General features: G+C 54.8%; 12 protein-coding genes across 12 annotated transcripts; 9 read left to right on the top strand and 3 right to left on the bottom strand.

Moving 5' to 3' along the window:
- Positions 1-1,632: 1,632 nt before the first annotated feature.
- VTN31DRAFT_1670 (uncharacterized protein) lies at positions 1,633-3,083 on the top strand (the record flags this gene model as incomplete). The annotated part of the gene is made up of 4 exons (XM_069401753.1): positions 1,633-1,710; positions 1,764-2,021; positions 2,075-2,444; positions 2,509-3,083. The coding sequence occupies 4 exons, from the start codon at positions 1,633-1,635 to the stop codon at positions 3,081-3,083; spliced, it is 1,281 nt and encodes a 426-aa protein (XP_069264526.1).
- Positions 3,084-3,540: 457 nt separating this feature from the next.
- VTN31DRAFT_1671 (uncharacterized protein) lies at positions 3,541-3,871 on the bottom strand (the record flags this gene model as incomplete). Its single annotated transcript, XM_069401754.1, has 2 exons — positions 3,541-3,678; positions 3,734-3,871. The coding sequence occupies 2 exons, from the start codon at positions 3,869-3,871 to the stop codon at positions 3,541-3,543; spliced, it is 276 nt and encodes a 91-aa protein (XP_069264527.1).
- Positions 3,872-5,124: 1,253 nt separating this feature from the next.
- Positions 5,125-6,276, top strand: VTN31DRAFT_1672 (uncharacterized protein; the record flags this gene model as incomplete). Its single annotated transcript, XM_069401755.1, has 1 exon — positions 5,125-6,276. One exon carries the CDS (start codon positions 5,125-5,127, stop codon positions 6,274-6,276), a length of 1,152 nt encoding a protein of 383 aa, XP_069264528.1.
- A 798-nt stretch (positions 6,277-7,074) lies between these two features.
- VTN31DRAFT_1673 (uncharacterized protein) lies at positions 7,075-8,532 on the top strand (the record flags this gene model as incomplete). The annotated part of the gene is made up of 6 exons (XM_069401756.1): positions 7,075-7,156; positions 7,212-7,248; positions 7,302-7,398; positions 7,451-8,180; positions 8,242-8,404; positions 8,451-8,532. 6 exons carry the CDS (start codon positions 7,075-7,077, stop codon positions 8,530-8,532), a joined length of 1,191 nt encoding a protein of 396 aa, XP_069264529.1.
- A 474-nt stretch (positions 8,533-9,006) lies between these two features.
- VTN31DRAFT_1674 (uncharacterized protein) lies at positions 9,007-10,224 on the top strand (the record flags this gene model as incomplete). Its single annotated transcript, XM_069401757.1, has 2 exons — positions 9,007-9,471; positions 9,538-10,224. The coding sequence occupies 2 exons, from the start codon at positions 9,007-9,009 to the stop codon at positions 10,222-10,224; spliced, it is 1,152 nt and encodes a 383-aa protein (XP_069264530.1).
- A 104-nt stretch (positions 10,225-10,328) lies between these two features.
- VTN31DRAFT_1675 (uncharacterized protein) lies at positions 10,329-13,714 on the bottom strand (the record flags this gene model as incomplete). The annotated part of the gene is made up of 7 exons (XM_069401758.1): positions 10,329-10,805; positions 10,864-11,462; positions 11,523-12,954; positions 13,005-13,160; positions 13,213-13,334; positions 13,399-13,483; positions 13,535-13,714. 7 exons carry the CDS (start codon positions 13,712-13,714, stop codon positions 10,329-10,331), a joined length of 3,051 nt encoding a protein of 1,016 aa, XP_069264531.1.
- A 605-nt stretch (positions 13,715-14,319) lies between these two features.
- Positions 14,320-15,577, top strand: VTN31DRAFT_1676 (uncharacterized protein; the record flags this gene model as incomplete). Its single annotated transcript, XM_069401759.1, has 4 exons — positions 14,320-14,396; positions 14,451-14,457; positions 14,509-14,657; positions 14,725-15,577. The coding sequence occupies 4 exons, from the start codon at positions 14,320-14,322 to the stop codon at positions 15,575-15,577; spliced, it is 1,086 nt and encodes a 361-aa protein (XP_069264532.1).
- A 2,411-nt stretch (positions 15,578-17,988) lies between these two features.
- VTN31DRAFT_1677 (uncharacterized protein) lies at positions 17,989-19,525 on the top strand (the record flags this gene model as incomplete). The annotated part of the gene is made up of 4 exons (XM_069401760.1): positions 17,989-18,076; positions 18,130-18,325; positions 18,384-19,096; positions 19,149-19,525. 4 exons carry the CDS (start codon positions 17,989-17,991, stop codon positions 19,523-19,525), a joined length of 1,374 nt encoding a protein of 457 aa, XP_069264533.1.
- A 913-nt stretch (positions 19,526-20,438) lies between these two features.
- On the top strand, positions 20,439-22,833 carry VTN31DRAFT_1678 (uncharacterized protein; the record flags this gene model as incomplete). The annotated part of the gene is made up of 4 exons (XM_069401761.1): positions 20,439-20,570; positions 20,626-20,756; positions 20,815-22,127; positions 22,187-22,833. 4 exons carry the CDS (start codon positions 20,439-20,441, stop codon positions 22,831-22,833), a joined length of 2,223 nt encoding a protein of 740 aa, XP_069264534.1.
- Positions 22,834-23,067: 234 nt separating this feature from the next.
- VTN31DRAFT_1679 (uncharacterized protein) lies at positions 23,068-23,999 on the bottom strand (the record flags this gene model as incomplete). The annotated part of the gene is made up of 2 exons (XM_069401762.1): positions 23,068-23,880; positions 23,931-23,999. 2 exons carry the CDS (start codon positions 23,997-23,999, stop codon positions 23,068-23,070), a joined length of 882 nt encoding a protein of 293 aa, XP_069264535.1.
- A 118-nt stretch (positions 24,000-24,117) lies between these two features.
- VTN31DRAFT_1680 (uncharacterized protein) lies at positions 24,118-24,505 on the top strand (the record flags this gene model as incomplete). The annotated part of the gene is made up of 2 exons (XM_069401764.1): positions 24,118-24,337; positions 24,381-24,505. 2 exons carry the CDS (start codon positions 24,118-24,120, stop codon positions 24,503-24,505), a joined length of 345 nt encoding a protein of 114 aa, XP_069264536.1.
- A 127-nt stretch (positions 24,506-24,632) lies between these two features.
- VTN31DRAFT_1681 (uncharacterized protein) lies at positions 24,633-26,914 on the top strand (the record flags this gene model as incomplete). Its single annotated transcript, XM_069401765.1, has 2 exons — positions 24,633-24,645; positions 24,705-26,914. 2 exons carry the CDS (start codon positions 24,633-24,635, stop codon positions 26,912-26,914), a joined length of 2,223 nt encoding a protein of 740 aa, XP_069264537.1.
- Positions 26,915-27,358: the final 444 nt, after the last annotated feature.

Below are 27,358 nucleotides of genomic sequence, written 5' to 3' on the forward strand. Positions count from 1 at the left end.
ACATCGGCTGAAGGCTTCCAATGATCTCTCGAGCTTCGCCCGAGTGATTTTCTAAGAGTACCCACTGCCTTGCACATAGTAGTCCAAAAGGTGCTCGATCTTTGGGTTGCTTGTGGTGAATCTCCATGTCATGCGTTTGGCCAGGTGTAAAAAATAACTGCTGGTGCGATATTGCTCAAACAAACCACATTTCACTACCGTGACGAGTCATTGACGCTTGGGCCTGTTTCATCTAAGTCTCCGGCAGAAATTCTCGCGAGCCAGAGCTAATCGCTGTGTTGGAGAACAAAGGTCTCAGCTTGTCTGTCGGATGTCATGAGGGGCACTCTGGTTGGATCAGACGTGACTCCCTCCCCTACTTGGGATGTGCCCAGTACTACACCGTTTGGGCATTTAATGAGGACTATTGTGGAAGTCGCAACAAAAGTCTTGCGAAGGTGGAGATAGAGACGATGATCAGATTCTTGCTGATTGCATGGATCCTTTTCCCTGGGGTCATCCAGTTCACCGCACAGACGATTTGACGGTGGCGCGCAGAATTGGTGTGGGAAGCAATGATCGCAAACTTGGTGAAACATCATACACCATTGGAGGGTGGAGATTCGGAACAGGCGTACTGTCAGAAACACTGGAAATCGGGGTGCCCATGTGGGACAGCATCCTCAGAGCACGTTGACATGAGCAAGCCTGGAGTCTATGTTGTTCACAGGAAAGGATGGGACCGTGATGATTGAGGTACGGATCACTGTTGATCGAGGATCCTTGGCGTAGAAATTGTTGGACGACCCGAGCAAAGTGGTCGGGCCAATAGGCCAGAGATGTTGTGCAGGCTATCAGTCTGGTAGTCAGCCTTTAGACACGTCAGATGATGATGATGATGGAACGAATCGTTGCTCGAGTTGTGGTGGTCGAGAACGAGGTATGCTCAATTGCATCAGATTCCTTGTTGTGTGCAGGGATGTCAAAGGAGTGGAAAAATCGTAGAGTTGCTGTGGCCAAGATCCTGAGCAGGTATATAAAGGAGTGGGAGTGCACTCTTGGGCGACATTCAAGGCATCCCCATTGGCGGTGCCATTACCATAGCAGTTCCTTAACTTAAAAAAGTGCATGTTTGAAGCAATTCCTGGGCCGCAATAACCCGTCTTTGAGACAGGCGCCAGGGCATTGCAGACACTGGCGCAGTTTCCCACCGCCGAAAGCTGATCACAGATGCCACCAAATCAACACAGTTGACTCTTCCGCAACAACAGGTCTGTCCTGATGTGAAACAGCCTAGATGTCAAAATGCCTGGACAGAGGAAGTGCTTTACGAGCGAGCCCTAGGATGGAGCCGGATGAGGATTTCCTGATGAGGAAACTTTCATCGACCACCACTAGCCAGGTGGTCGGTACACACACGCTCCACTGAATCGACGATAACCCCCTGGAAATATCGAGAGAAGCGAACACATGACAGCTGCCACAAATGCCGAATCGGAAGATTTAAATGCATCATAACCCTTAGCGTGAGGACCTTGGGGGTCGACCTGGGCCAAGTCCAAGAAAAGCTTCTGAGCTGCAGAATCACGCACACAATTCAGGAGCTTCCAGACAGTGGCAGCGGCCAGGACGCATCCTACGGTGACCCTCAATATGTTGTACCGGGCACTCCTACTCGTTGCATTTCTCGCAACCGCACAGTTGGGAATCAAATTCCTACCTCGGCGTGAGGTGAGCAAGCAGATCACTGTCGCATGTGACGAATCCGAAAGCTCACCGGTAAGCAACTCATACATGCAACAACCGAGTACACAACTTCGCCCGTCGAAGTGCTGCAGCTCCAGCTCCCTCCGCGGCACGAGGAGGAGTATGCCCGTCTGATGCAGCGCCTCGACCGGTCGAATGGCAAATGGGACACGTCACATCCTCGATATCGGCTTCTGAACGCGCTGTACAGTTATGCCAAATACAAGGGCAGAAGCCTGGCCGAGGTCAAACGATGGCGAGACCTCTATCAGCACGTGCCCAAGCGGCAGCGATCGGTACTTGGCCGGCAGACTGTTGACGAGGATGGCGACTGACGTGGCCAGCATAGTTGGTGGATTCTACAATCCAATACACGAGGAAACTGAACAAGGCCGAACATTTACTGGAGGTGAACGCGCAGGTTGCCGAAGCGATTGTCGACCACGGCCTCCGCTTCTACAATGTTAGTCGATCCGAGCTGGATGAGTTTATTCATGCAAGCGAAAGTCAAAATCGCGGCGCCGATCGAACCAGCGTGGCGCAGGGAATGAAGCACTTTGTCCGCGACTGGGCGGATGAAGGGCATGAGGAGCGGCAGCAGGCGTTTCGATGCATCCTGAGCTCGCTCTCTCGCACCCCACGGAATGAGCGACCATTGAGAGTGCTACTCCCGGGTGCTGGTCTGGGCAGACTGGCGCACGAGGTCAATCAACTCGGAGGTCAGCCATTTCAAGAATCATCCGAGTCGAATGATTTCGGCAGGCTGACTGCGGGATGAGACAGGCTACGAGGTGACCATGAACGAGTGGTCTGCGTTCATGAACCTAGCATACCGATATTTGTCGAGTCTCTCAACGCCATTCAGCGTCTCTTTCCATCCGTACATCGACTGGTGGTCTCATCAAGCGACCACGTCGGACCTCCAGCGGTCCGTGGCATTCCCGGACATGGTGGCTGATCCGACTTCCGTTCTTCTGGTCGAAGGCGACTTTACCACGGCGTTCACCGAACAGGCGGGAGCATACGACGTTGTGGTTACTCTGTTCTTCATCGATACGGCGCGGAACCTGGTCTCGTATCTCGAGACGATGCATCGGTTGCTTCGACCCGGCGGGCGGTGGATCAATCTCGGTCCTTTGTTGTATGGGTCCGGGCCCTTTGTCCAGCTGTCTTTGGATGAAATCGTGCGGCTGAGCGAACGGATCGGATTTGAGTTCCAGGAGACGGATGAGGAGTGCGGGACGATCACTCTTCCCGGTATGCCAGTGCGAGGGCTTGAGGTGGCGTATGCTCAGAATGCGCGGGGGTTGAGCAAGAACGCATACCAGGCGCAATTCTGGGAGGCAATTAAGAGATAGAAGCCGTAAGAGAGGTTCTGGTGGCATCATAGTGGATAATTGAGAACGAGTGATGGCAATTGGTGGAGTACAGATACCTAAGGTACCTATCTCTACGTACCCGACTGCCCTGGGATGTACGGGGTCTGGTTTCTGAAAACGAGCAACCATCCGTGCAGTCTGCGCGGCTGCTCCGCTTCGAAGAGGTTTCGATGCAGTATGAGGCTATGCCCATGGACGTAGATATACTTTTGGTGAGTGTATCTCTGAAGATCTATTGAACAAGGGAGACTGGCCATTATTTATCTCGGTCCGTGAGAGCATATGAGAACCTGGAATCGAGATCTACAACGGGACTTCCATGGCGGTTGTCACCTGAGGGGCCATTCCTGAGCCCGGGAGGAGCTTGATTGAGCTCTGGCAGCCTGGCAGATCGAGGCAATGATAAGCCAGAAGCGAGTCAATGCTCTGGCAGGGATCATGGAGAGCACAGGCGATGATTCGGCGTGCCAGTACGCATTGAGTTCTGCCGGTCTGGAACACCATGATTTGATGCCGTAATCCGCTTCATCGAAGCGGACAGAAGAGTGCAGGGATCTACGAAGTACTCGATTGCCTGCATTCTAGGTCAGATCATTGCAACGTCGTTTGGGGACCGGATCGTGTCTCACACAAGCTTCTTTCTGCTCCGTCTCTGTTTTGGGATCATCTACTCTGCGTATTGTATTGAATGCTAGATGGCGGGATGGCATTGCATGGTTGGTCTGCAGCCAGGGACAGTTCCCCTGCAGGAAGGATGGAGATCTCATGCGATCAAGGCCCTGGGGTGGACTTTTGGCAGGACCGGTCCCTGATGGCACCTGCCTCTGACGTCGATGGCTGTCTGTGCGGGTTCAGGTTCAGGCGGTCAGGTGACTGGATGACTAAGAGCAGATGCACTGGCCAGTGGCCACTGGCCACGGCACAGCCCCACTGGAGCACGGACCATGGGCCCTGTTGCGGATTGGGGGTGATGATTGGCCAATGGAAGATGATTGGGGGTGAGTCACGCGGGTGGATCGAGCAGGTGATCAATGATCCTCGGGCTGAACATACTTACCTAATCCATACATACACTCTGTAGAGGAATCACTCCATCTTTCTACCGAGTATACAGAGTATTCTATTATATTATAATTCTATTCTATCTATTCTATACTACTATAATTCTATTCTATCAAGATTGAATGAATCGTGGCCCGTGCAAGATCCGATTAGTCGTAATGCAGGATCAATCAGGGTCAAAGCAAGCATGACTCTCCGCCCCAGCAGTCGACGTCATTGGGTGGTGGCCACCCAATCGGCCTCAGGCAACCATGAATTGCTCTGCTTCGTCTGAATGACCAGGTCATCTGCTCGAGTAGAATAAGAAGAAGCAGCAGAAGAAGAAGAATATTTTGATCATATCTCGAATTGATTCTGCCAGCTGTCGATTCCTTATTCTTGTTGTCTAATACCTACCAGATAACCTACATATACCCCACTCCCGCCTCACTCCCCGCATCCCCAAGAGTCCTGCTGGAAGCCTAAATAAAGTACAGTCCAGTACTATTACTGTACTGTTAGTATATACATACAACAAATGACAGCATATGGATGGATTCATCATTCTGAACATTCATGACTCGCTTTCCACAATCCAAATCTCTACAATGAACTGACTCAAAATCACAATTCCCACTATTCATTCGGTTTCTCTCGCCTTCCGACCGTTTCTGCCTGTTCCATTCCCCTCTCCTTTACCCCCCCCCCCCAAAACTAAACGCCCCTTCGGGCATGTCTCTGCCTTATCTCCATCGCCACCACACCTGACAAATCATCTTCACGTGCTTCCATTGTCTTCCACTTCGCCTTCGCATCATCAGTCTTTGTTCATCAATATCGCCTACTCGACGCAATTGTCGCCTTCTCTTCTTTCATTCTTCTCGATCAACAAACCCTCATTGCCCAACAAGAGATTCAAAGACGCTCATCCATCTATCGGCCCATGACTTCCCTCTCCAACTCCCTTCCCCCGCCGACAATGAGTACCCTCCCGTCGGTCTCCAGCCTGATGTCTCCGCCGGAGGCAAAGCCCTACGACTCCTTCAGCGCATCCGACTCCCCATTGACCATGGCGCATCACCACCTGTCCCCCGAGCAGGACGGTAAACTGCCCCCCATCACCGACAATCGAAAGCGTACCCAGTCCGAGCTGGATCTGCCCTCGCCACCCGTCACCCCGTACACCGGCAACAAGAAGCGACGGTCGACCGCCTCCGACCGCGATTCCATCGTCGATTCCGCGCAGGATCCCGTCCTGTTCCCACGCAATGAGCCCGCATCCGGCGTGGCCAACGATGAGCCGCTCTTTGGGCCCCCCTTGCCGCCCGAGGCCGACTCCCTCGTCGATCAGCACATCAACTCGCACATGGCCCGCTTCAAGAACAAGGCCAACAAGCCGACCCGAGACGAGTATTATCTGGCACTGTCCTGCGTGCCCGTCGTGGCAACCCAATTCAACCGCGATCCCGTCGCCTGGGCCAAGCAGGAACGGGAGACGCTGGAGCGGCAGTGGGCCATGATGAATCGCCACCGGCCGGTCGAGGACCAGGCCAACAAACTCAAGAAGCTGGCCCCCGCCCCGACCAAGAAGCCGCCCGTCGCGCAGCCGCCATCGACATCGTCGTCATCCACGCGCGGGCCGCGGACCCCGCGTCCGAAGCGGACGCCCAAGTCGACGCCGACCCAGCGGGTCGATGACAACTTTGACTCGCGTCCGTCGCCCCCGCCCAAGCCGGCGCGCGCCGTCGGCAGCACCCGGGACGACACGGATTATCGGTCGCTCAAGGACTACTCGCCGCCTCTCGAGACGCTGGCCGGCAACGCCAAGGCCCTCAAGGCGGACTGGAAGGGCCAGATGCTGGATCTCAGCAACGACCCCGACCGGCACATGCTGGACCCGGCGGAACTGCACCTGGCCGCCACGCTGCGCCTCTCCTGCGCCACCTACCTGTGCAGCAAGCGCCGCATCTTTGAGGCGCGCGTCAAGGCACTGGCCATTGGTAAAGAATTCCGCAAGACCGACGCCCAGCAGGCCTGCAAGATCGATGTCAACAAGGCCAGCAAGCTGTGGACGGCATTCGACCGGGTTGGCTGGTTCGACCCGAAGTACTTTGAAAAGTATCTGAAGTAAACCGCCGGATTCTCGACGCTGGATCGACGCGGGTCAGGTGTGGCAAGCTGGTCTGTCCACCGATTCCTCGCTCATGGTGGTCTGTGATGCGCCTGATGATGCTTTCCTGGGTTCATTGTTCCTGCATTTGCCATTGGAGTTGCATATGGTTTCTATCGGGTTTGACGGTGTGATTTCTTGGGGCTTGGTTCGCATGATTCGGGTTTGTGTTGTGGGCTTGCTTCTGTTTTACATGATTGATACCCTCAGACTGTGACCGAAGCTACATGCACGAGTTATCATTATGATGCATACTTGCTGATCTGTATTGATCAGAATGGACATGATGCCTCTATAACTAATGCGTAGTCCATACTCTTGAGCCTCATGTAACTGTCGCTGATGTGTATTTTGGCTGAACGCCCTCAGTTACGATTCTTTAAACTCTAGTCCTGTCTTGCTGTAGATCTGCTCAGGTCAAGCCGTTCATACGTCATCCTCATCAGCCTCAAATCTAGATGATCAGAAGCCTATTAATAGAATAATAACAAGAATAATAACATCTAGACGGAGAGGCGAGAGCACAGCGTCAGCAGTCAGCACTCAGCGAAGATTTGAAACCAAGACCGTATTGTAAGTTGGTATTTGCACCGTAATTTATTACGCAAGGGACGTCACGCAGACCAGAAGCGCAGTTTCAGCGCTGCCACCGAGTCAACTCGCCATGCGCATCGTCATCTAATATCTACGACAGTCTCCCGCTTCTCCCATGTTCCCCTCCGATACGGGTCCTGCCTTGGTGAACCCGCATCGATTACCATGTCCCAAACGGACGTCAGCAGGACCGGATTCCAGGATGAGCATCCTGGCGACGACCGGAAGAAATCGAGAAGGCCGGCCAGTACGACAGCCTGCGGACAAGTCATGGCGAAGATGCTAATGGGGTGATTCTATAGATACGGCATTTCGGCAGCAGCGACTAAAGGCCTGGCAGTGAGTGCTGACACCGTTCCTTCGAGAGTCGACCGATTCGCTGATTCTTCCAGGCCGATCCTCACCCCCAAGTCGGTGCTTCCCCTGTTCTTCCTCGTCGGCATCATCCTTGCTCCCATTGGTGGTGTCTTGCTCTGGGCGAGCTACCAGGTATATAGCCGGGTATCTCCGGACGGATATTGCGCAGGCTGATCGGCGATAGGTGCAAGAAATTGTCATTGATTACTCGGAGTGTGCGGAGAAAGCGCCCATCGCGCCGGCTGAGCCGGAGGCAATCTCGGATCGAGTGCAAACCGCGTTCAAGTCGTCCAAACAAACCGCTCTGCCGACATGGCAACGACATACAAACGTCACGGTCGACGGCATTGCCAACTCAACCATCTGCTCCCTCTTTTTTGAGATCCCTGAGGACCTCAGTCCGCCCGTGTTCATGTACTACCGCCTGACGAACTTTTATCAGAACCATCGACGCTATGTCCGCTCGTTGGACATTGACCAGCTCAAAGGTAAGGCGCTCAGTAATGACACGATCCGCAGCAGCAACTGCGATCCCCTGCGGATCGACGAAGAAACCGGCAAAGCGTACTACCCGTGCGGTCTGATCGCCAACTCCGTGTTCAACGATTCGATCGGCAGTCCGTCGCTGGTCAACCACGGCGTCTACAACATGACCAACAAGGGCATCGCCTGGTCGAGCGACAAGGAGCTGTTCAAGAAGACCGAGTACGAGCCGGACCAGGTCATGCCGCCACCCAACTGGCGCAAGCGATACCCGAATGGGTATACAAAGGAGAACATGCCGAACCTGCACGAGTATGAAGAGCTCATGGTCTGGATGCGGACTGCGGGCCTTCCGACGTTCAGCAAGCTGGCGCGACGAAATGACACTGCGCCGATGCGCGCGGGGACGTATCAGTTGAATATTACAGATTGTACGGTGTTTCCCCCCCCCCCCCCCCCCTATTCTCAAGGTTGCCTGTTCTAATTCAATAGATTTCCCTGCTACCGAGTACGGCGGCACCAAGTCGATTCTCATTTCGACGCGCACGGTGATGGGAGGTAGGAATCCGTTCATGGGAATTGGCTACATTGTCGTGGGTGGTCTCTGTCTGCTGTTGGGCCTTGGGTTTACGGCGGCCTACTTGATCAAGCCGAGGTACGGCTCCTCCGATTCTATCACGTTTCGAAGCTTACAGTAGTAGGAAACTCGGCGACCACACCTACCTCACCTGGAACAACGAGCAGCCCAGCACGGCTGTTGCCACCGGACGGGACCGATTCTAGTCTCGCATTGACGGTGTTGAGTACGCATTGATTCGTTTGTCGTTCAGCTTGCTGTTTTAGTGTTGGCATTCGGATACCTAGGAGTCATTTGGCGTTGGTGTTTTGATCCATCTCTGCTTATTGAGGTATTGCGCCGTCCCTGCATACACTGCTTGGACCGATGTAAATACTGTATAGTTACTGAATTTCGACGATCGCGTTGCGGTTTCCAGTGTGGCATTCCGTTGAGGCGGGTTATTGCATGGAAAAACATTCCTAACCTTGTGGCAAGCATTCCGATGACATCAGGGTTGACCCTCACTTCTCAAGACTAATTGATGAATTCCGCGCCAGGAGGAAGGAATCCGAAGGCGAACGCATGCATTCTTGTGGACTCGATTTGACCATGGATGGATCATTGAAACTGTCCATGTTGGTCAGGACGTTGCCGTCGCCTTCAGACTACTTTCCTGTCGACCCTACCCTACATCACGGATGCTACTTACTACTTCCCTCCCCCCCCCCGGTGAATCGATAAATAAGATGATGCATTGGACGGTGCGTCTTGTTCCGTTTCTGACGGCACTCACCTCGGGCCTCCCTCCTCCTCCTGCTCGACTCCAACGAGACGTATCAATACCACCCATCGTCAAGTTCAACGTCAACACCTTCCGCGGCATCTGCGGCACGGCCGACCCCAGCGAGCGTCTCCGCGAGGAACTCGCCCGTCTCTCTTCTTCCACCCCTTCTACGATCCCCGGAAGTGCCGCCGCCGCCGCCGCCGCCCGCGTGGGTTCAACCATTGGGGGAGACAGTAGTAGTAGTAGCAGCAGCAGCAGCAATAGTAATAGTAGTAGTAGCTTACAGGATGCCGCTCCGATTGAAATCGAGACATGGTTTCATGTTGTCAGTTCCAATGCCCAGGCGGGTGTTGTGACGGATGAAATGCTTGCCGCTCAGGTATTTACCTTGCCCTTTTGCAAAACAAAGTCATCGTGGCTGATAAAAAGATCTTTATCCATCAAGTTGGCCGCCCTTTCCGACGCCTACGCCAACACAACCATCACCTACAAACTCTCCGGCATCACCCGCACCATCAACGACACCTGGGCGCGAAACGATGACGAAGCCACCATGAAACGTTCCCTTCGTCGGGGTTCCTACCGCACCTTAAACATTTACTTCCAGACCGATCTACAAATGAACCCTGCTGCTGCTGCTCCTGCTGCTGCTGAATCAAATACTCAAACCTTCCGTATTACTACCACCACCAACACGGAACCATCCGAGGTCAACGTGTTGGGCTTTTGCACCCTCCCCGACCCGGCAATCACCACTTCTTCCCCCATCGACGCTTACATCCTTGATGGATGTAACATCCACGCGGCAACGATGCCGGGCGGCCCCATTGACGGGTATAGTTTCGGCGGGACAACCATCCATGAAGTCGGGCATTGGCATGGTTTACTGCATACGTTTCAAGGGGAGAGCTGCGCGCCCGATCATCCCGGGGATTATATCGCGGATACCCCCGCGCAGGGCTCGGCGACAGAAGGTTGTCCTGCACAGAGGGATTCGTGCCCCGACTTGCCCGGGTTGGATCCCATTCATAATTTTATGGATTATTCGTCTGATCAGTGTTATCGTGGGTTTACGGTGAATCAGGCGGAGAGGATGAGGGAGATGTGGGTGACGATGAGAGAGGGTAAATAGATGGATTCTTGCATGTATAGGTAGAGAACACGCATAACCATTCAATGAAGAAAAAAAAAAAAACAATAACCCCGAATCGTAACATACAAAACGAGTCGAAGAATTTAACGCTTCCGCTTCTTCCCCCGCTCATCATCGCGGTCCTTCTTCCGCGCCTGCCGCTCCAGCTCATCCCAGTCCTCGCCGCTCTCCTCCTCCGCGCTAAACTCCTCGCTGTCCTCGGCGCTGGCGTCGTCGTCAAACTCGCTGTCCTCCTCCGAGTCCTCGTCCGTAATCGCCAGCTCCGACTCGGACGGCTCAAACGCCGACTCTTCCTCCGATTCGGACCCGTCCTCGGAATCGGACTCGTTCGTCAAGAATGACCACCCCCCTTCCGCAAAGAACCCGTACGGGTCGCTTGTCACCGTCTTCATGATCGTGCTCCAGTTGAGGTTCAGCGGACCCTCCGTGAACGGAATGTCCACCGAGTCCAGCCAGTCCTTGACCGGCTCCAACGACTCCACGGGGATGCTGTTGATGTGCACCGGAGGCCGATTGAAATCCTTGAACACAAACACCAGATCAAAGTTTTTGAGGCCAAACTAATGCCCCGTCAGCTTTCATGAGAACACACACAAAGAATATTCAAAGGAAGCAGACCTGCACTCGCTCCAAATGAGCAATCTCAATCTCGTTCAGCGTAATCACCAAAAACGGCGGCTCCGTCAACTGCACAATCGCATCCGTCGTCGGCTGAATCAACACGTTGGATCGGTTCGGCACGCCGTTGAACCCAATCTCCCGGAACGGAACGTCCACGTCCACGTTCTCATCCCGCCCAGCGTCCGAGATCTTCTCCGCAAACGCCTTGAACTCCCGGTCCAACGCCGCTCGCCGCCGCCGCTCCTCCTGTTCCGCTTCAAATTCCTCCTCATCCCCGTACCGGTGCCGGCGCCGTCGGTTGCCGGTCTCGTCAAACTGCATCTCCGTCGCTTCGCGGTAGAACTGCACATCCCGCGTCTTCCTCTTCCCCACCATGATCGGCGTCTTCAAGTGCACGTGGATGAGCACAATCAGCTCGTTGGCGCATGGCTGGAAGAAGAGATGCTTGACGTTATTGAACAAAATGTCAACACGCTCACTCCGGAAAGGAGACTGGTAACGGAGGCCATTCTGATGAATCTCAACCTCGCCCGGCACCCGCTTGCCGTCCAGAGGAGGCCGCAAAAAGACATCAGGCAACTTGTGAGGCCGACGATCTACATTCGTTAGCACAAGTCCTGTAATAGTAGCAACACAAAAAAAAAGATAATACGTACTCCGAATCTCAATCAACTTGTCCTGCTCAACAACATCCTCCATCTCCTTCCGCTCCTGCTCTCTCCGGAGAGCCGTCTTGCGCAACTCGGTAATGTCCTGCGCAATTTGCGCAAACCGATCACGGTCCTTCGACCGAAGTGTGATATTCCGGACAAAGTTCGCCGACGGATCCTCAAACGGCTGGTCGTCCTTCCGGCCAACACCCTGTCCCGGCGAGAGGAAGTTGATCCGCAAATAAGCATAATCTCCCTCGTCGCTCTTGCTGGCGTTCTTGATCGTGTTGATATGGAACGGAACCGGCCTGCCCATGATCGGCACGATCACGGTCGACGCCTTGTGGTCAACATAGATCATCAGATCCTTGACTCGCGGCGGCAGCTGGCTATCTCGCTTGTACGACTCGAACCGTTTAAACGTCTTCTGCGTCACACCAGTGCCATCCCCAGTCGCGCCCTTGAATCGCTCGAGACCCTCCTTGTTCTTCTTGGCCAGCAGCTCCTTTTGGTGCTCCCGGCGCCGCGCTTCGGCCGCATCGTTGATCTGGGTCGGGCGCTCGGATCGAAGCTTGGTCTTGGTGATGTTCTTGGTCGCGATCGCACTCGATAGCCCCGTCGGCTTCTCCTTGGCCGGCTTCTCTGGCTCCTCTTCGTCGCCAAAGTAGAAGGACACAGAGTCCATGTCAATCCCCGCGTCCTTCGTGAACACGTGGGCCCCCGAATCACCAACGCGGACTGTGTCCGTGATGATCATCGAATACGTGCTGTCCTTCCTGTCACTCTGTCCCGGCTCCTGCACATCGGCCAAGCCGATCGAGATGTACAGGGTCATGCCGCTCTTCAGTGTCCTCGTGTTCTTGCCATTCAATACCATGTTCCCATCTCGCAGCTCGATGCCGATGCCGGCGCCAATGTTCTTCAAGAAATGCTTCTCGAGCTCGGGCTTCTTGGCGCGAACCATGCCGATGGCCTTGTTGTACAGGTCCTTGGCGACGACCCCGTCCCGGATCTCCTTGATGACAGCATCGTAAATGTTCAGAAGCAAGGCATAGTTGGACTCTTGGGACTTGGTCGGATCCACCAGGTACGTCCGGGAGATGATGGCGCTGTAGGTCTTGTACCGGATGCCAAACCCGGCGATGATGATGCCCGGACGCAATTCCTCCTCGTCGGGTACAGCGGTCAGCCTCAAGTCATACTTGCCTCCACTCTGGACGATCGGTCCGTATGCCCAGTCAATCTGCTGCGCGTCAAAGTCCTGCGGGAGCCGCGGCAGCTTCGTAAAGAACTTGGCATCGTCGATCTTGGCGTCAATCTTGGTACAAAGCGCCTTGTGGGTGATGCTTTTGCCCTCGTCGAGCAATCCCGACATTTCATCGACAAAGTACTCCGACATGAGCCCGCTGCAAGCTCTTGCGGCATTGCGGATGGCGACCTAGCAAGTCAATAACCCATCACGAGTCATGTGAAGACGAGACGACTCACCAACTCCTCAGAGGATTTTACGGAAAAGGCCGCAGAGGAGAGCGCTAGGGAAACGTCGACTTCTTCCACCTCCTTCGAAACGTCGCCAAAGGCCCGTTTCCAGTCCTCAGCAAACGGACCCTGCGCGGTGTCCTTGGGAAGAGTGCCGACTTTTTTCTGTATCGGGTCAGCGCGCGCGAATATCACGTCAACGTCCGAATGGGCTTACCCCAGCGTTTTTTATGACATCCAAACACTTGTTGAATGCCTTTGCCTTTTCTTCGGGATCTTTTGACGTGATCAGGATCTCCACGGGAATCCGACCGTTCTTTAGAGGCTCCAAATGTCTGGCTGTACTCGGACAAATCGCGGGTCAGAATAGCCGCAAGGCAGCTATGTTAGCTCTAAAACGTACCTTTCTTTGCCGTGGTCACGACATACATCGCCTCCGTCGTGAACACCATGAGGGTCGCGGGAAATTCGTAACCAAGAAGCCAAAACTGCCATCATGATCAGCCTGCGCTCGGCCATTTTTGTAGGGTAGAACCTACGTGCATGGCATTTGACTTTTGGAAGGCATTTGCTTCCTCAGTCTTCCCCATTAGGATGACGATGGAGCCCACGCCCCCAAAGAGGCCAGCTCCCGACTTTTTGTCGGCCTTCCATTGTGTGTAGAAGCTCGAAAGACGATCGAAAAAGGTCGTCTTGTCGATGACGATTTCTTCCGCCATATTGGATGGCAGGCAGCCGACGGCGTAGAAAGTGACGATTCCGAGTGAGATCAGAAAAAGGTCAATTCAGCACATGAGTCTTCTCCAGGCCGCTCCGTGGATCGTCTCTCGAGGATGCTCTGGGTGATTGTGTAGAAAATCAAGCTGAAAAGACTGAGAGCTTGAGAGGCAAAGGTCGAAGAAGCGCGGCGCGCGTGTCCATTTATTCCTCATTCGGTTAGTTCGAAGAAGCGCGCGCCAACCAAATGAGACAAACATGTCAAACAAACCAAACACTCCTGGACGTCGGCCAGTTTTTTGTTGACACAGGCGAACGAACCGTGCTGCTCTATCTTCTCTTCTTCTTCCCTCGACTTGATGTAAATTTGGTCTGATTCTTGCCTATACCATTGGAACCGGAAGCGCCTCAGTTTGCGATGCTGTACATACAATGAACTCACTGTGTTTTTCAGCCTGCGTTGCCGTTTTGTCCGTTATCCGCCGCTCGTTCAGAAATGATACCTTCGGAGTCCCTTGGATATCTCGAGCAAGACCATGAGCTGGATCATGATGGCTCCACGGCGAACCGTCGCAGTAACGCCGCCACGGGAGCGTCCGCGGCAGGGATGCGGGCTCTCAGTGCCCAGATGATCGCCTTCTACTTTCGAGCGCCTGTCAAAGCTTTCTTTCGGACTCGAGTAGAGTAGGTCGATTAGCCCTTAGAATATCTTGATCGGTGTGCTGATCTTTTATGTAGTTACTTGGTAATCGTCATTTTTCTCGTAGAATGAGTCCCTCATGCTCACAGAATCAAGGCGTTTGCTCGGGCGATCAATCCTCGCATCGCCGAAGGTAAATGGTCGTTCCATACCACTACTCCGGGCATTCTCGCCCACGCTGTGCGCACGTACGGCTGGCAATTTCTACCAAATCAAGTTCTCCCTCCTCTCTTGGCCAACACGGCGTTAGTGTCTCCCTATCTCATCGTCGTTTGCATGAATCCCCGCGGGAACTGACCGGTTACTTTCTAGGGTTGGTGCTATTCTTTATACGTCGTATCTCCAGGCGCTCGCGTTTCTGCACGAACCGACAGCGCGAGCCAACAAACGAACGTATCCGCCTCCGCCGCCTACCAACACTTTTGTGGCCGGATTTGCCGCGGGAACGATCCAGTCCGTGGTGGCTGCACCGTTGGACGCCCTGCAAGTGCGGCTGCGCACCCGCGATCTATTGGAAGGGCAGTACCGCAGTATGTGGGACTACGGACGGTCCAAACTCCGTGAAATCGGCACCCGGGGGATCTTCGCGGGCTGGACCCTGACGTTTCTCCGGGATGCCCTCGGGAATGCACTCTTCTTCTCCTGCTTCGAATACGTCAAGGCGCAGGCCTACTACTCGTTTGTCCGGTGGTACTATGGGTCGCTGCGGCCCGATCAGAAGTCCAAGTTGTCCACGGGAGAGGATCCGGAGTCGCGGCCGGCGATCCGGCCGCACTACGCTCTGGAGCCGTGTTTTCTGATGCTGGCAGGTCTTACCGCATCGATCCTTCAGCAGACCGTGCAGCACCCGCTGGGCATGATCCAGAGCGTGCACTACGGACGGCTGGAATACCTGGACCATCAAGCGCGGCAGCACCCGCGGGGTCCGATGATGCGTCTGTACTATCACGCGTACCAGGAGACGCTGAAGCGGTGTCACAAGCGGGCCGCGCGAGCAGGCGGATGGGTCAAGTGGCTGTCGCGGGGGTTCCTGGTTCACACCATCCGACAAGTGCCGAGTACCAGCGCGGGCCTCGTGATCTTCGAGCTGGTGCGGCGCAAGTATGCCAATCCGGCGGATGCGGTGCGCATTGAGAAGGACGGGTACGATATTCTGCTCACCTGATGATTTTCTTCTTTTGAGATGTATATACTCCGTATAGAGTGTGTTTTTTTTTTATAGATTTCGATTTGATACCCCACAATTGATTTCCGCTGTCATTCAGTCACGGGGACATTCCGGGCTTCAGGCTTTCCTCTTCTCCGAATCCTCCTCCTGCGATCGAATCATCGCCTTTCTTTGACCAAGGGAACACGCCAACACGGTCATTGACGATCGCCACTCTGGCGGGGAACCTCTGCGGAGAAGCATGGTCCATTACAGAATGCTCACTGAGCTTCGTCATCATTTGTCCAGGTCTGTGAACAATCAATCCTCAGGACAACCGACGTTCCGATCTCTAATCATGAATCATGACAGACCGTACAGCCCCCAATTTGATTAGCGGACTGAATAATGGCTGATGATTATGATTATATTATTATTCCAGCGCCCCAGCCGCTGTTGGTTGAGAACTCAACTGCAGAACAAAGACTGACTGGACACGGATTTTTCGATCTCGGGGAGAGGATTTCCTGAACGAGCAGAGTAGTAGCCTACTCGTACAGTGCCGAGCTCTGGTTCGCCCACCGCATCGAACGAATCCGGCCCCTTCAGGACTTCAGGTCCTTCGCGATGAGTCAGCATTGTCACGTGCCGGCGGTGGCTCAGCCTGCCGGAAGCGGCTTAGCTGACCACCCGGTCGGCTCCACGAATTGAACAGCAACAGCCAACCGCAGGCTCGTTTTGCCCCTGAGCAGGTCCTGGATCTCTCGTATCAGATAGGTACATCCTGTACAGGTACTCCGTAGGTAGGGTTAAAGCCTAGCCGAACAGTATCTCCGATGGCTAGGTACTGTAGGAAAGTTATTTGTACACACATAGTGATTTTCAGATCTGCTGCTGTTCAGTATGTATTCACCATTCTCCGCGTCCTCCCCAGGTGGCCACTCTTAGCTCTCTTTAGCACGAGGTTTTAACTCTTTCTCCATTCTCTCCAGGCTCCCTCTCGAGTCCCCAGTGGATCTGCGGATCAAGGAGCGTGACTGAGAACAAACTAAAGCATCCCGAGTAGCCAACCGAAAGTCTCTTTCTAGTGGCTATTCTCCGCATTTTCGCTCTTGTTCATCAGTCTCTCAAAGAACGATCCTGCTCCTGTGACCTGATCCCCATTAGCACTGTCTTTTGCCTCCTTGCATTGGACGTGGCGTGCACACTACTATTCGAATTGTTGACTGTACACTACATACACTACTGCAGCCAACGTGTGCTGCTGCTGCCCGGGGCCCGCCCAGCTAACATTCTGGCTCCCCCCCATTTCTCCCAGAAAAAAAAAAGGAAAAAAAAAAAAAAAAGTCATCCCCCCCATCGCCTCCGCTTCGAGCGCGATCCATACCGCTGTTCGCTGGTCTGGTAGTGTAGGGCTGACTCCTCCAGTCAGCCCGCCATTCCCGCCGCCACCATTCCTCCCTCACCGTCCTCCCCAGCCGCCGCCACGTCCTCCACCATTCCTCTCCGTTCGCTGGCTCATCGCCGTTCCGAAGACCACCATTCCGGTTTGCCGGCCAACGCGGAATCTAGAGGAAGGAGCAGTGGGAGGACCTCACTCTCCTCCCGCCATTCGGTCGACTCCGATTTCTCCGTCTGGAGTGATACCGGAGACCTGGCCGAGCAGCTGGCCAGCGAAGAGGATCCGCTCCAGATCCCTCGCCCGTCCCTCGACTCCTTCTCTCGTCCCCGGTCTCGCGGCAAGAAGTCCAAACGCGTCCACTACTCCAACGACGTAGACTACCACCACGACCACGCCTCCGCCAGCGACGACGGCGATCACGGCGAACTCCGCACCAAAGAGTTCGTCATCGAAGTTCCCACCCCCCGTCTTCCTCCAGTTTCCCGGTTTGGCCGGATCATTGCCGCCGTGATGCCGCGCAGCAATAGGGAAGCCGCACGGCGGCATGGCTTGGTGGGCAAGCCGCTTTTGTGCGTCTCCCAGTCTTTGCCCATGGCATGACACTGCCGTCCCATCGAAATCGAGCTGACCCAGAGATGTGATAGATATTTCACCAGTATTTTCGTCTCATTAGGTGTGTTTCTTTTTGGATATGACCAGGGGGTCATGTCCGGCATTATTACGTAGGTTCCCCGGCGCCCCCGCCGCCCATTGCTCTCTCCCTCCCTCTGCCGTCCATACATGCGGCCGACAAGCATGAATCGTGTCAGCTAATGCGTCGGCGCCCAGGGGTCCGTATTTTCGAGATTACTTCAATCAACCAACGCGTGCAGAAATCGGCACCGTCGTCGCCATTCTCGAGATTGGTGCCCTGATCTCATCGTTGTGTGTCGGAAAGATTGGCGACCTCCTCGGACGCCGGAAAACCGTTCTCTACGGGTCCATTGTCTTTTTCATCGGGGGTGCCTTTCAGACCCTGGCCAACGGCATGCCAATGATGATGCTGGGCCGCATCATCGCGGGTCTGGGAGTCGGCGCCTTGTCGACCATCGTGCCCGTCTATCAGTCCGAAATCAGTACGTTCGACCTGTGATTGTGTGGATCGGAAGCCGGGCTGATGCCGATGCAGGTCCTCCTCACAATCGTGGAAAACTCGCCTGTATCGAGTTCACCGGCAACATCTGTGGGTATGCAGCCAGTGTCTGGGTCGACTATTTTTGTAGTTTTATCAAAAGCAACCTTTCCTGGCGTATTCCCCTGTTTATGCAGTGTGCCATGGGTGCACTGCTGGGCTTCGGCAGTCTGGTCATCCCGGAGTCTCCCCGGTAAGTTGCGGTGAGATCGCGGACGGGAATTGCTGGTTAATCAATTGTATTCCCCCAGGTGGCTGCTGGACACGGATCGCGACGAGGAGGGCATGATTGTCATCGCCAATCTGTACGGCGGAGGAGACATCCACAACGATAAGGCCCGGCAAGAGTACCGGGAAATCAAAATGAACGTCCTGATCCAGCGCCAGGAAGGAGAGCGTTCGTACTACGAGATGTTCCGCCGGTACCACCGACGCGTGTTTATCGCCATGTCCGCCCAGGCCCTCGCCCAATTGAACGGAATCAACGTGATTTCCTACTATGCTCCTTTGGTCTTCGAGTCCGCGGGCTGGGTCGGCCGCTCGGCCATTCTGATGACCGGCATCAACGCACTCAGTTACCTGGCGTCCACCGTGCTCCCCTGGTACGTGGTCGACCGCTGGGGTCGACGCCCGATCTTGCTGTGGGGTGCCGTGGCGATGATCATTTCCCTGTCGTTGATCTCGTATTTTATCTACATCGACCTGTCCTTCACCCCCTTGATGACGGTCGTCTTCGTCATGGTCTACAATGCTGCTTTTGGTGCCTCGTGGGGTCCCATTCCGTGGCTTTATCCGCCCGAGATTCTGCCGCTGAGCATCCGGGCCAAGGGTGCCAGTTTGAGTACCGCCTCGAACTGGGCTTTCAACTTCCTCGTCGGCGAGGTGACACCCGTTTTGCAAGCCGTCATCAAGTGGCGTCTGTACTTGCTCCATGCTTTTTTCTGCGCCTGCAGTTTTGTGATTGGTAATGTCTCCCAGAGTGCTAGTTTTCTTTTCCTTGGACTAACCGGTAACAGTGTACTTCCTCTACCCCGAGACCAGTGGAGTTCGGTTGGAGGACATGGATTCGCTTTTCGGAGATGCCACTGGCGCAATGCCCACGCCAGCCACGGCCGCGGAACGCGGGTCCCTCATGGGCGCTGGCTCGCCCGTGCCGTCTCTCGACATCCGGCGTGGCCCCGGTCAGTTCGGCCCCGACAGCGCCATTCCCGGTTTGGATATCGACCCTCCCATTGCCGGCAGTGTTGGAAGTGGCAAGTTCAGCCGCCAAGATACCAACGGTCGGAGTGAAGGCCTGGGAGGTTGGATATCCAACATGTTCAGTCGCAGCCCGAGCTCTTCCAAGGATGGGAATAGTTTGTATCGCCGTCTGCATCAAGACGACGACGAATAGACTGGAGCGTACTCTCCCTTCTTCTCCTCGCACTTTTCCTCTTCGTCGTGTCTTTGTGAATGTGGATACCCTCAGTTCGATCTCTCGATACGATAGACTGGCACTACCGTTGCTATTCTTTGCGGTCATTTTGGCTACGAGCCACGACAGTCGGGCCCGGTCGCCCGAAAGGAACCATGACATGTTCGGTTGCATGCAGGGGTCATTCGCACGGTTGGGATTCGAGATGAATTCGCTGCGTTATATACATTTTATTTGTCGTGTGTGGCATCGACGGGTGATCCCGTCCGATGATGTATTCACCATCTGTTTTTTTCTGTGTTTCTCTCTTCGGGTTGCTGTCGGGATGGCTGTAGAATGTGACTATGTTGTGCATGGGATGAGCTGGCGACCATTGCTGTCCTACTTGTGATAGATCATTATGCGTTACTGATAACTGGCTCAAGGTTATGAAGTTGCTTAATCGACCAATCAGACATCACTTAACTGCATGAGTTACAACTTACTAGGCTGTATACCTGTTATCGGTATGTCCTCGAGCTGAAGCTTCATATTGCAACTCGGCGCCCCGATGCCTGTTGGATCGCGCCAATTCTCGTCCCTCGTTTGATTCTCAAGTTTCTTTGACAGAAGCCTTTTCTTTTTCTTTTTTTGTTTTCTACTCTTCTGCCTGCCCCCTTGACTCCGTCTGTAGAGGCGCAATTGTCCCAGCCAGCATCGCAACCCCGACCGCCGTCAGGCCACGACATCATCTTCCCGCCCGCGCCGCAACCTCGAGAGAATGCCTCGTTGCAACCGCCACTGAAGCCAGCTAATCTTATATAAATATATATAATTTACGCGGTCTGAAATTCAGCGAGATTTTTTGCCGGTAGCTCCGTTTCTTGAACAACGGTTGGATCAATTCGCCGACATGGCTTCGACCCCGGCCTTTGCGTCTGGGACAGACCAGACGCCTGATTTGCGGCGAAGACATGGCGTGGAGGAGAAGAAAGAGCAGCCTCCGGTTCCAGCCGTTCCTGAGGATAAGACGAAGCTGCAAAAGGTACGCACCGACGGTCAAAGTAAGAGCTACGGAGCTGTAAACTGATTCCATCCAGTCAAAATCGGTCCTCTCTGCGCTCGATGAATGGGAATTCGTGATAGCGCCGGTGATCTTTACGGCCCTTTCGTTCTTCACGCGGATGTACCGCATCGGGCTGTCCAACATTGTGACATGGGACGAGGCTCAGTAAGGCGTGCTGTATGGATCTCCAGCTTGGACTCTGTATATCTGACCCTGCTGGCAGTTTCGGCAAATTTGGGTCGTATTATCTCAAGCGCGAATTCTACTTTGATGTCCACCCTCCGCTTGGAAAGATGCTGGTCGGCCTGTCTGGCTACTTGGCCGGCTACAATGGATCTTTCGAGTTCAAGTCGGGCGAGAAGTATCCGGAATATGTCAACTACACGTTCATGCGGGTGTTTAATGCGTGGTTTGGCGCGGTCTGCGTGCCGTTGGCGTATTTCACGGCGCGGGAGCTGAACTTCCGCCGGCCCACCGTCTGGTTGATCACGATGATGGTGCTGTTTGAGAACTCGTATGCTACCATTTCGCGGTTCATCCTGCTGGACTCGATGCTGCTTTGCTTTACCTTTACCACGGTGCTGTGCTGGGCACGGTTCCATCGGTTGCGGAATTATAGTTTCTCCCCTGAGTGGTATCTCTGGCTGTTCTTGACGGGTCTCAGCCTTGGTTGCCTGTGCAGTGTGAAACTCGTCGGTCTCGCTTGCGTGGGGTTCGTTGGTCTGTACACGGCGGAGGATCTCTGGAACAAGTTTGGAGATCTCCGGATGCCCAAGATCACCCTGGCCCAGCATCTGTTTGTCCGGGTCATTTGCCTGATTGTAGTGCCAATCCTGGTATACATGTTCTCCTTTTGGTTGCATTTCCTCATCCTTGAGAACAGCGGCCCCGGCGACGCGCAGATGAGCTCGCTCTTCCAAGCCAATCTCAAGGGAACCAATGTGGGCAAAGGCGATCCCCTCGAGGTTGCCTTTGGCTCCAAAGTCACCATCAAGAACATGGGTTACGGCGGAGGCCTTCTTCATTCGCACATCCAGACCTACCCGGCGGGATCGACACAGCAACAAGTGACCTGCTATCACCACAAGGACGCCAACAACGACTGGTTTATCTACCCGAACCGCAGCGACAAGGCTTACAACCCGGACGAACCCCCTCGGTTCATCGGCCACGGGGACGTCATCCGTCTGATCCATGCACAAACGGGTCGCAACCTGCACTCGCACGCCATTGCCGCGCCCATCACGAAGAGTGACTGGGAGGTGTCTTGCTACGGCAATCTTACGGTTGGCGACGACAAGGATCACTGGACCGTCGAGGTGGTCAGCGATTCCCTGTCCAGAGACCACTCGAAGCTGCGGACTCTGACCACCGCGTTCCGCCTGCGTCATACCGTGCTGGGCTGCTATCTGCGAGCCGCCACGCAGAATCTGCCGCAGTGGGGGTTCAAGCAGATTGAAACCACCTGCGTCAAGCAGAACAACCCCAAGGACGTTTACACCCACTGGAACATTGAATCGCATGTGAATGACAAATGTAAGCCGAAGATCCACCTCGTCTTTGTTTTTTGTTCAAAACTAAAACCGTTGATATAGTACCACCCGGCGACCCCAAGGCCTACAAATCGCCCTTCCTCAAAGACTTTGTGCATCTCAACGTCGCCATGATGACCTCGAACAACGCACTGATCCCCGACCCGGACAAGCAAGATGACCTCGCCTCCAAGGCCTGGCAATGGCCGATCCTGCACGTCGGTCTGCGGATGTGCTCCTGGGACGACAGCGTCGTCAAATACTTCCTTCTGGGCAACCCGGCCGTCTACTGGGGCAGCACCGCCAGCATCGCCCTTTTCGGCCTGCTCATCCTCTGGTACCTGCTGCGCTGGCAGCGTGGGTATAAGGATCTGACCCCGACGGATATCGACCACATCCACTACTCTGGCCTTTACCCGCTGGTCTCATGGTGTCTGCACTACCTCCCCTTCATCGCCATGGCCCGCGTCACCTACGTCCATCACTATTACCCAGCGTTGTACTTTGCCATCCTCGTCCTGGGGTTCGTCGTTGATTGGTTGACGCGCCGGCTGCCGAGGACCGTCCAATGGGGGGTGTATACCGTCTTGTATATCGTCGTGCTGGCGCTGTTTATCGTCTTCAAGGACATCGTTTTTGGGATGGAGGGGTCGAATCAGAAGTGGAAACATCTCAACTGGTTCAGTACCTGGCGGATTGCGAATCGTTGAGTTTCGTGAATTTCCCGTTCGACGTCGATCCTTGTCCTTTTCTTTCTTTCCGTGTCTAACTCTGGGGTTTGAGTGAGCAGGCGCTGTAATAGTCCAATCTCGTGCATTATGCTTTTGATTATGAAATGCAAAAGACAGTGTGGTGTTGGGAGTTAAAAAATCTAGTTATATAGATTCAAAAAAAGAGAAGCCGTGACTATGAGGCACTAGAAGATTAAAAAGATAATATAGTACTCAACAACAGCCCCCCCATGCCCTATTACCCTGCTTCATCGCATCGTTCAATCCTAGGGTAATCGTCCGCGGCGCCGCCGCATTGGCACCCCCACTGGCACCATACCCTTTCACGCCGCTACGTCGATCATTGAGGTCGTACTTGCCCGCTTCGATGTTGTGATAGATGCGCTCGGCGACCTCGAGGAATGCGCGTTCGACGCCCTCGCCGGACTTTGCGCTCGTCTCGACGTAGCGCACGACGTTGTTGGCGCGACACCACTCCTCCGCCTCCTGGCGGGTGACGCGCCGGCGACTGTCGTCCTCGCTGACCAGATCGCACTTGTTGCCCACGAGGACCACCACGATGCCGTCCTCCGCAATCTGCCGCAGATCCTGCAGCCACTGCGTAACCGACGCAAACGTTGACGGCCGCGTGATGTCAAAGACGAGGAGCGCGCCGGACGCGCCGCGGAAGTAGGACCGCGTGATGGACTTGTAGGTTTCCTGGCCCGCGGTGTCCCACAGCGAGAGCTTCATGCGTTTCTGCACGGGGGGAGTAGGATTCTGTGGTTTGGTCGGAGGGGTGGGAAGTCCCGATGTTTCCGTGTTGTTCTGGACGGCGGTGCCGTTCTGATGATGCCCTGCATCGTCTGCTGGTGGTGCGGATGATGATGATGATGATGATGATGATGGGGTTGTTTCCGTCTCCGGCTTGATCCCCAGCCAGTCCGACGCTGGCGGGCCGACTGGCACTATTCGAGAGCCAAACTCCACGCCGATGGTGACATCATGCGTTGGGACGAAGCGGCCTTCGCACAGACGGATCGTGAGCTGTCTCGGTCAGACATGTCCTCTCGAATAGATAAAGCGCGCGAACTTACACTAGACTTGCCGGTCCCCGAATCACCGATGCAGACGAGTTTCGCAATGTAGTCCCATGGCTGAGACATGAAGACGAGTCCTTCACGATGGGACACAACCTCCTAGCTAATCAAGTACAAGAGGAAAGAGATTGAGAGAAAGGCCAGACAGCGCAATGCTGTCAACGCATTATTCTCTCCGTCGACAATGAGTAGCAAGACTTGGGATGTTGATTACCAGGCAGAGATCGGGCATCAGGCGATGAGCTCATCGGTAAGCAAGCTTCGGAGTTTCTGCCTGAGGCAGCAGCGTCTAACCTTCGAGTCGTTATCGCTGACTAACATCCGCTGCCTTGCTGAGTCATCTATCGCTCATGACTTGGACATAGAGATCCGATCCGCACATGACGCAGCACATCCTCTCGCCTGTGCCGGATGATACTATTATTCTCTGCTGCTCTTGTGCTGCAGTCCGGCTCAGAGCTGCTGCTGCTGCTCCGCTTTTGACTTTCCATCACGACAGTCTGGACGGCGGAGCAGGTAATAGAGCTTGTATCCCGTATCTGTTCTTTGATCTTCCCCGGATTCCCCGCTGATCTTCTTGACCGCTTGTCTGTATCTCAGCTTCTGATTTCAGTGCGCTACTTTTAAGCTTCTCTGATTATGTGCTGGCCTGTTTGGGTTGAAATTCGAGACTGATCCACCTTTACTCTCGACCATACCATGTTTTCAGAATGTTTGTATTTGACTTCCCCCTCCCCGGTCAAAACGATCCGCTCTGACCGTTATCTACAGATGCCTCGCGCTTCCTAGCCCAGTCTCAGTCTCGCCTCACCGCACGGCCGGAGGAGAACAACGGCGACCGGTTCCACCGGTACAATCAAGCAGGCGGCGGAGGGGGACGGCTTTCCTCGCGATCCCATCTGAACCGCATAGGGAACCCTTATCAGCAGACCGGGTCGCACCTGTCCCAGTTTCCGTTTGCGTCGAGGTCGCTCGCGCAGCCCGCGCCGCTGTTCTTCAGCGCCACCGACGAGTTCCGCGAAGAGGATGACGAGCAGGAGCACGAGCGGGAGATTGCAGACTACTATGCGTTGCAGAAGTCGAGACGACACTTTGGCAACAGCCACACCGAGGACTCGTCGGAGCTCGACGACGACGATCGGACCTCAGAGGGCTCCCGCTCGCACCACCACCCGTGGGGGCCCGACCGGCGAAACGGCATCAAGAGCTCGTGGCGAGGCGAACGGGTCGGCACGTCCAAGTATGGCGGCCATATCCCGACGATTGCCGAGCCAGCAGCAGAGGACGAAGATGACGATTCGGCAGCAAAGGGCAAGATGGTGGACGTCGGGCTGGACGACACGCTGAGGTCTGATTCTCTGGACTCGAGAGATGATGATTCAGCAGACGACGCACCGATACAACAGTTCCGCAAGAAGCCGGATCGTTCGGGCTACGACAGCTACTCGGGCTTTGCACCGCAGGAGTCGGACAGAGAGGCGTTGCTGGATGAGAGTCGACGGGACTCCACAGACTCGGTCCCACCGTCGATGAAGCAGCCGGAGCCGGAGACGCCGATGCATGACGTCTTCTGGGGCCATCTCTTCTTGCTGTCGCTGGCGAGCCTGTTTGCAACAGCATTTCTGGTGTACCTGCACACGGCGCCGCCGTCGGAGGACAAGTGGCGCTGGGGGGACACAATCTACATTGCCATCCAAAAGTCGTACTTTTTGCTGGGTATCTACACCCTGGTGTCAATATTTGTGTCTCTGCTCTGGCTGGCCCTGCTGCGGTCATATATCCGGGTGTTGGTGATGGGCATTGTGGTGGCAGTGCCGTCGATCCTCTACGCGTTCTCGCTGTATCCGTTCATCTCGAGCTTCAAGGGGTCATGGCATGGGGCCAGCGTGCAGGACAAGGTGATGCGATGGGGCTCGATTGTGCCGTTTGTCACTGCGAGTCTGTGGATCTACGCCGTGTTCCAAAGCCGGCACGCGACAAGTACAGCCATCCGGATCCTCGAGTTTGCATGCCGCATCCTGGCGGCGAATCCGGCGCTGGTGGGATTAGGGTTGCTGGCGCTGGGGTTGCTCGTGTCATGGACGTGGCTGTGGATGCTCATGTTTACGCGCATCTTCCTCGGCGGCCATGTGAGCTCTGGTGGCGGTTCCTTCATTCTCAACGTCAGCACCTGGTGGTTGGGCGTGTACTTTATCCTGGTGTACCTGTGGTCTGTCGGCGTGATTTCCGGCCTGCAGCGGGCAGTGAGCGCAGCGACGGTCAGCCAGTGGTATTTCCACCGCCTGGCCGTGCCGGCGCCGACATCGCTGCAGGTGGTGCGCGCGGCGCTGGCTCACGCCGGCACGACGCTCTTCGGGACTGTATGCTTGTCCTCGCTGCTGGCGCTGTTACTGCGACTCCCGCTTCTCGTCCTGCCGCGGCGGCTGACATCCATCATCACACTATGCATGTACTGGCTGGTGCCGACGCCGGTAGCGGCCCTGGTCAACCCGCTGGCGGTGACCTACGCGGCCATCCACTCCACGCCGCTGCACCGGGCCGCACGCAGCGTTGCCGAGATCTCCTCTCTGGCGACGCTGAACACGCCGCTACACCACCAGTACCTCCGCCCCTCCTCCTCCTCCTCCTCCAACCATAACCGCACCCATGGCCCGCTCGTCCCCTACCGCCTCGCCAAACTCATCCTGCACGCCTGCCGCGTCGCCATGTCCCTAGCTCTCGGCTTCGGCGGATGGGTCACGACCGCGCGCACCCTGGACGTCAGCGGCAAGATCCGTGGAAGCCTGTACGCATACGTCGTCGGGTTGCTCTCCGGGTGCATCGGGTGGACCGTGCTCGGGGCCATGGAAGGCGTGCTGGCATGCGTCGTCGACGCCGCGGTCGTGTGCTGGGCGAGCGAGGTGGGCAACTCTGGACGTGAGGCGCGATACTGCCGTGAGGCAGAGTGGCTGTTTAACGAGGGGGCGGTAAGGGAGTATTAAGAAAATCAATCAATCAATCTATCGATCGATCGATCTATTCTTTTCTTTTCTGGCATGTCATTGTCAATGCAAAGCATCTACGTCTACGTTTTACGGTGTTTTTTTTTTTGTTTCTTTCAGAATGGTTCTTTATATATGGGTTTGATCACTACCTTGGAGTCAGGTCTACGCTACGTTGAGAGATTGAGTATGGGATAGAAAGTACCAGTCATGCATTCATTCCTCTCCAACTCGTCATCCATTAGACAATGATAATGAATCGAACCCCGGAACAACCAAAACAAATCAAATCAAGAAAAAAAAAAATCAATAACATTTGCAAGCAACCCTTGGTATCATATAGATCGTATCATGATAAAAAAAATCTCCCCAGAAAACCAACCAACCAACCATAAACTAACACAAATTCCCGCAAAGAAAATATGAATATCAAAAACATCACGA

This window comes from Thermomyces dupontii (assembly GCF_041956625.1).
Source record: "Thermomyces dupontii strain NRRL 2155 unplaced genomic scaffold VTN31scaffold_1, whole genome shotgun sequence".
NCBI lineage: Eukaryota > Fungi > Ascomycota > Eurotiomycetes > Eurotiales > Trichocomaceae > Thermomyces > Thermomyces dupontii.